General features: G+C 40.2%; 1 protein-coding gene across 2 annotated transcripts in view; it reads left to right on the top strand.

The window, feature by feature from the left end:
• The window catches only part of Aatf (apoptosis antagonizing transcription factor), an 88,537-nt gene that overhangs the window by 41,779 nt on the left and 39,122 nt on the right, over nucleotides 1-7,636 (top strand). For both annotated transcript variants that reach the window (XM_021213020.2, XM_029546681.1), the window contains exon 9: nucleotides 2,162-2,245. In XM_021213020.2, the coding sequence (XP_021068679.1) occupies nucleotides 2,162-2,245 (84 nt within the window). The remainder of the gene's footprint in view (nucleotides 1-2,161; nucleotides 2,246-7,636) is intronic.

Genomic DNA, 7,636 nt, shown 5'->3' with positions numbered 1-7,636 from the left:
GGGTGTGGTTTCAGGGCTGTCTACCTCATAGTGAATAAGCAGTAAGGGAGCTCATCCCTGGAGAGGCTAATTTTCCCTCTCCTAGAAGTCATATCTAAAGCCCTTTGAAACTTTTCCCCTTTCAAGTAAACATATTTTTATTTTTTAATTATACACACACATATATGTCATATATATACTTAATACTTTTTAACTTTATAAGATTTTAAAATGAAGTGTAAATTTTTTTCTACTCTGAAAATTCTAATCCTTATATTGTTGCTACAATTTTTATGAATATGACACATATGTAACATATCTAAATGTGATTCTTTTTCTTTTAAAATTATTTTTAAATATTTTATTTTTAATAATGTGTGTGTGCACACACACATGTGGGTCTGTGCATGTGAATGCAGGCCAGAGGCACTGGGTCCTCTGGAGCTGGAGTTATAGGTATGCTCTTAACAACCTGATTTGTGTGCTGGGAATTGAAATCCAGTCCTTTAGAAGAGCAATGCCCACCAAGCCCTGAGAGACTCTAGCCCCTTTATAAATCTTTAAAAAGCTGTTTTCACAGTTTCATCACACACACACACCCCACTTGGTATGTACTCCAATAATACTCTCTCCCATTATCCTCTCTTTTCTTTCTTTTTTAGATTTATTTATTTATTATATATAAGTACACTGTAGCTGTCTTCAGACATACCAGAACAGGGTATCAGATCTCACTACAGATGGTTGTGAGCCACCACGTGGTTGCTGGTTGCTGGGAATTGAACTCAGGACCTCTGGAAGAGCAGTCAGTGCTCTTAACCACTGAACCATCTCTCCAGCTCCCCCATTATCCTCTTTATCCCCTTCCCACTCCACCAAACTCCATCTTCTTCCCAGACAATCTCCTCTTACCTTCATGTCTTTTCTGTTTGTTTGTGGCCCACTGCTGTTAATTAGGACTTCCTCTATAAGCATGGATAGATTATTTGCCTGAGCAAGGAGAACTTAGTATTGAAGAATATTGCTCTCGTGCCATCAGCAGCCATTTACTGCTTATAGCACTTCAGGGGGTCATTTTGTAAAATTAAATCAAATAGATAAATGTGCATCTACATAAATATGTAAAGTCCCATTATATTTTCAAATATTAAAAAATTAAATATCCTATATTCTAGATACTTCAGCATGAAAATCTACCTTATTTTTCTATCTATAAAGAATTCCATTGTATGCTGGGCTCTGGTGGTGGGAGGCAGTGGTAGACAGATATCTTGAGTTCCAGGACAGTCTACAGAGCAAATTCTAGGACAGCCAGGGCTACACAGAGAAATCCTGTCTGGAAAACAACAAACTGAAAAAAAAAATTCTATTGAATGACTGTAAGCTATAATTAAGTCAAACTTGATGTTTCTATTGTCTCCAGTTAGAAACAAATTATAGGAAACATTTCTAAATATTTCTATTTGTTTGTGTGAATATATGGATGAATTTTTAAAAGTTAAAAAAATACATTAAATACTGATTGATATTGCCAAATTACCTCCTAAAAGGACTCACATTAATTTCCAGTCCCTCTGGCTCTTTTCTCAGTCCTGGGTATTACCAATCTCAGAGGTGAAATATTTTTGTGTGGATTTTGGTAAAAGTGAGCTTAAACATTGTCATGATAATCTATGCTCCTTTATTCTGCTTTATTCCGTCAACCACCTGTTACTATTTTTCCCTCCTTTCATACTCTTTTTTTTTTTTTTTTTTTTTTTGGTTTTTCAAGACATGATTTCTCTGTATAGCCCTGGCTGTCCTGGAACTCACTTTGTAGACCAGGCTGGCCTCGAACTCAGAAATCTGCCTGTCTCTGCCTCCCAAGTGCTGGGATTAAACTTGTGCGCTATCACGCCCGACCCTTTCATACCTTTTTTTTTTTTTTTTTTTTTGGACACTTGATCTCACTATAGCATTCAGGTTCTATAGAAGGAGTTCTAGGACAGCCAGGGATACAAAGAGAAACTTTGTCCTGAAACAAACAAACAAGTAAATGAAGAAATAAGTAAATTTTAAGAGTTCTTTCTATCTTAAGGAAAAAGTGTGTTGACCTTTCGCATAGTTGTTAGAGTAGCTAGGTTGACTGGACAGACTTGCTGGGATGCACACCTTCTCACCCTCTTCCTTCCTGTTGACATAGGAGATCCTTCCTCAGGTCCCCGCCAATGCTCACCTGAAGGACTTGGATGAGGAGATATTTGATGATGATGACTTTTACCACCAGGTATGGATTTTACAGGTCCTTCCTTTGTTTTACAACAAGCCAGGTTTTTGCATTTTAAAACCACTGCTTGAATTCTCTGGGTAAAAGGGAGGAGTTAAGGAGTTAAGACTTCAGTGGTGTCATTCTGAATCGTAGGTTTTCTTTGGCTTCGTATTTTTCTGTTGAGGTGAAAACAGCTTAGCTATTTTGTGAATGCTGTTCTGGTCTAAATTATCTGTAAAACAGTTTAAGTTTCTTTTAGTCAGGTGTTGACTCTTTGCTGCTGCTGGGTGTTATTATTTTTGTTTTCAGTTTTGAGTGATCGTCTCACTGTGTACTAGTCCAAGGCAGCTTCAAACTGGCAGTGCTGCCTCTCTGTCTCTCGAGTGCTTGTACAACGGGTGTGCACTACCTGCCACATTGGTTATTCAGCCTGACCTTTCTTGTCCCACTCCAGGTACTAGCCGTCAGACCCCGAGCCTTGTACATGCTGGCTAGGTAATAGTTGAGATCCGAGAGTTCTTGAGTTGCATTTCTGTTTCTATAACGTAACTCAGTCTTTCTAATGTGATTTACTTAAAAAAAAAAAAAAGATTAAGTTATTTTTATTTTCCCATTTGTATGTCTGTGTACCATGAACGTGCTTTGTGCCGGAGGAGGCCAGGAGAGACTGTTAGGTCCTTTGGAACTGGAGTGAGGGATGATTGCAACCCTCCATGTGGGCACTGGGAACTTATCCCTTGGTCTTTGCAGAACAGTAAATGCTGTTAACCACTGAGCCACCTCTCCAGCACCTTAAATGTAATTTTTTGATGTGTATTTAAGTCAGTTTAGTTGTGCATTAAAAATATAAGCTACTGTTGGGTTTCTCATCTTTCTAATAGTTTAATGTGATCACCAGTAAAGGTTGATCTGTGATCCAGTCCTCAAGGTTTTGTTTTCTCATTGTTGTAACTGTATGTTTTGGCGTTCTTGAGATAGCATCTCACTGTCTTACCTAGGTTCGCCTCGAATTTGCAGTTCTTTGCTTTGACTTCTCCTGTGCTGAGTGCCACCTGTTCTTAGCCCTGTCGTTGATCACCCTGTAGACCAGGCTGGCCTCGAACTCAGAAATCCACCTGCCTCTGCTTCCCAAGTGCTGGGATTAAAGGCGTGCGCCACCACCACCCGGCTTCCTGAATCTCTTGTAAGTTGTTTTAATGAAATGTGCTTTCATGCCCAATGGAGAGTTGAGGATGCTGCTTACTGGTGTCACTGTTTTTGGTTAAAATAAGATCAAGATAAGACATTACTCTTGAATTTTTAGTTAGTAAATGCCAGAGAATTTGCAACAGCTTGTTGAAGATTTAGTCAGAAAAGATTTAAAAGTACTGAAGAAACCTCTGAGGAAAATTATGGTAAAACAAGAATAGGTGGTCTGTCTGTGTTGGGTATGCCTCTGATTTGCCATGGAAAGAGACTCATTTTAAAATTTCTATTTAAAATGTTATTTGTGTGTGTGTGTCTGTGTGTGTGTGTGTCTGTGTGTGTGTACACCGACAGTGTGAATGCAGTACCCATGTTCAGAAGAGGATGTTGGATCCACGGGCCTGGAGTTACAGGTGGTTGTGAACTGTCTGATGTGGGTGCTGGGAGTCAAACCCCAGTCTACTGCAAAAGCAGCAAATGATTTTACCCTGCTGAGCCGTCTCTCCAGACCCACCATTTTTTAATATTTGATACAATTATTGCCATAAATAAGTGTGACAAGTATATTAAGGGTGGAGGAGAGAGTATTGGCCTCGGCTGCTCTAGTCAGGGGTCTTGATTCTTTTCTTTTTCTCCTCTTCTTAAACCCATTTGTCTGAAGGACAGGGAATGTTCTGGAGGGTCTAAGGATGTACTTGACACAGGATATTAATGCTGTCTAATTGTGTGAGATCATGGGAGACAATCAAAAATGTTGTAGTCCTCATTAATTGAAGTGTTCGTTGGAATAAAAGTGCATTGTGAGTTAAAGAGACTGAAGAAGGTTAAGCTAAAAATGCTGCAGAGCAGCCGATTGCACTGGCAAGACCATGGAGCCTTGAACATATTTCCTTCCTTATTTCTTTGTCTTCTCTTTTTATTTTTTATTTATTTATTTTGATTCTGAAGGCCTGTTTAAGAAATATCATTACTTGATTGGTCCTTTATCCCAATTAATAATTTTAACTTCAATAAATTCTGATTTCAGAGTTATGACTAGTCACATCTTAGCTTTTCCCCTTGCTGGTTAATTGGGGTGCCGAGGTTAATCTAAATTAAAACTTAAACTAAATAGAGGTCAGTAAGGCAGCTGAAACACCTGAGTGAAACAAATGGGGCTGCCAGGCACAACTTTATCTTGGCTGTTTCCCAGGAGGGAAGTGGCAGCAAATTGGAGTTGTTTCAGCCTTCTGTAAAGGTGAATGATGGGTGACACTTGTTAATGTACAGCGTCTCCGGAAGCATTCCAGATTGCTTTGCTTCTGTACCAACTGCTACCATCCTTGCACACTCAGTAGGAACTGGACCAGTTGCCAACATCTGGCGGCACAGCGAGGCACGGGTGCAAGTCTTGAAACCCCACAGATTCTAAATATGGTGCTTAGAACTGTGCAAGCTTTAATCACTTACCACTCCTTGGCAGCAGGCTACGACAGCTTATCCTAGCCTCGTACATCACGTCCTGACATCTGCTGAGCTGCAAGGCAGCTGCACATTCATTTTCTTTTCTTGCCTTTTCCCATTGCTTCTTAGCCCTCTTCTGCTCACTGCCCCTTTCCTCCCCCATCTCCCTTCAGCTCCCCCACCCCCCCAATATGCTGCTTGGAAGAGATGATCTGTAAAGATTACTGCTTCATTGTGTGCAAGTAATTGTGGTGATGCCAGGCCCTTGACAGACACAGCGTAGCACCTGTTCTGCTGACCTGGTTAATTTCTTCTGTTGAGTGGGATTTGCCAGAGATTGGAACTGAAGCCAATTCAATGATAAGGCTAAAGAAAATGGCTGTATGTTTTCTGTCACCTCCCAATTAAATTGGCTTCATAAAGTGCTTTCCTTATTTGTCAGGGTAGTGAGCCTGAGCTAAGTGTTGCATTCAGAAGGGGTACAGTGTGTTACAATAGGACTGTGAGTTTCTTTTATTTTTTCCTCTTTTGTCTTTTTAAAGTATGATCATGTGGATGAGGTAGATGGTGAATATAATACATTTCACACGTGCACGCGCGCGCGCACACACACACCTTTTTAACATACTTGAGGCTAAACTCTTTGGGTCCATGTTTTGTAAGGAAGAGATTATAGCCACATTGAATTTTAATGTTCCATTGTAAGGGTTTAAAGGCTTACTTGGTTAATTCAGGTATTATGAGGCTGTGTAAATGGCCTAACTGCAGAGAAAGATGTATAGGGTCAGAGGCCCCCCACCTGCTCACACACATTCAATTTTACTCTCATTCTTTGTTTTCTAATGGTCCTTGAACTTTAAAAGCATACCTACTTTATTAATAGTACAGGTGTACACACACACACACACACACACACATGCACTTACATAAGCATGTGTATTTATACATATAAAAATGATGACATTGAGGGACATCATCATAAATCTCATCCATCCATCCATCCATTTATTTGAGACAGGATTTCTCTATGTATTTTGTCCTGCCTATCCTGAGCTCACTATGTAGACCAGGTTGGCCTAGAACTCACAAAGATTCTCCTTTCTCTTCTTTTAGAGTGCTAGGAAGTTTTTTTAAAGATTTATTTATATTATATATGTGAGTACACTGTCACTGTCTTCAGACACTCCAGAAGAGGGCATCAGATCCTGTTACAGGTGGTTGTGAGCCACCATGTAGCTGCTGGGAATTGCACTCAGGACCTTTGGAAGAGCAGTCAGTGCTCTTAACCGCTGAGCCATCTATCTCTCCAGCCCCAGAGTGTTAGCATTAAAGGTGTGTTCTACCATTCTGGCTTAATTTTTATTTATTTTTCTAAATGATTTTTTCAAATTATCACATTTGTATTAATTATTTTTTGGTTTTGCTGTGATAGAACACTGACTGAAAGGAACTTATAGAAGAAAGAGTTTATTTTGAGTTTCTGTTTCCAGAGGAAGAGTCCATTATACCAAGGGAGTCATGTCAGCAGACAGACAGAACAGGAACCTGAGAGATCACATCTTCAATTGCAAGCGCGGAGCAGAGCAAACTGGAAATACTGCAAGGCTATATATTTTCAAAGCCCTCCCCCAGTGATACACTTCCTCTAGCAAAAGTGCCTCCTAAACTTCCTAAACAGCAAGTGCCCTTACCTAACACCGAGCCATTTCGCTGGCTTTATTTTTAATTATTTAGGCATAGTCTCACTGTGTAGCCCAGGCTAGCCTGGACCTCTTAGCCTCCTTCCTCAGCCTCTCCAGTGTTTGGATTATAACTTAACCCTATAATTTAAATTTCTATTGCATTTATCTGTTTGTTTTATATCTGTGTGCAGCTATGGTATGAGTTTATATGCATGGTGCACATGTGGAGGTCAGAGAACAACTCACAGGAGTCAGTTCTCTCTCCCTCCCTCATCTCCTCTAGGATGAAATTCTGATCATTAGGCTTGCCTTGGTAGCATACACCTTTACCTCCTGGGCCATCTTGGCAGCCCAGTCCTTTCATTTAAAAAAAAATTCCTTTATTACATTTATTCATTTATTTATTTTTGTGTGTGAGTGAGTATGTATATACTTAGGTGGGTGAGTATGCGTGTGCATGTGAACTCAGGTCTTTGGGCTGGTGGCAAGCACCATCACCCACTCGGCCATCTTGCCAGCTCTCAGGCTTAGCAGGTTTAGAGTTGAAAGACTTAAAAAGTTTGAAAACTTAAATAACATCCTACACACACACACACACACACACACACACACACACACACACAGCAAGTGGCAACATTAGCCTCAATCTCTAGGCTGCCTAGATCAAATTTTGTTTGCTCTTCTCTTCTCTTCTCTTCTCTTCTCTTCTCTTCTCTTCTCTTCTCTTCTCTTCTCTTCTCTCTCTCTTTCTCTTTTAAAGATGTATGTATGTATGTATGTATGTATGTGAGCACACTGTAGCTGTACAGATGGTTGTGAGCCTTCATGTGGTTGTTGGGAATTGGATTTTAGGACTTCTGCTTGCTCCAGTCAGCCCCACTCGTTCTGGTCAACTCTGCTCGCTCAATACATAAGTACACTGTAGCTGACTTCGGACACACCAGAAGAGGTTGTCAGCCACTATGTGGTTGCTGGGATTCGAACTCAGGACCTTTGGAAGAGCAGTCAGTGCTTTTACCTGCTGAACCATCTTGCCAGCCCAATTTTGTTCTTTCTGTGTACCCTTGTTTCTTAAATATTTCATTCTTTTTTTTTTTTT

This window comes from Mus pahari, chromosome 14 (genome assembly GCF_900095145.1).
Source record: "Mus pahari chromosome 14, PAHARI_EIJ_v1.1, whole genome shotgun sequence".
In the NCBI taxonomy this organism is placed as follows: domain Eukaryota; kingdom Metazoa; phylum Chordata; class Mammalia; order Rodentia; family Muridae; genus Mus; species Mus pahari.
The sequence above is the reverse complement of the archived record's forward strand: the minus strand, read 5'-3'. Positions and strand labels throughout refer to the sequence as shown.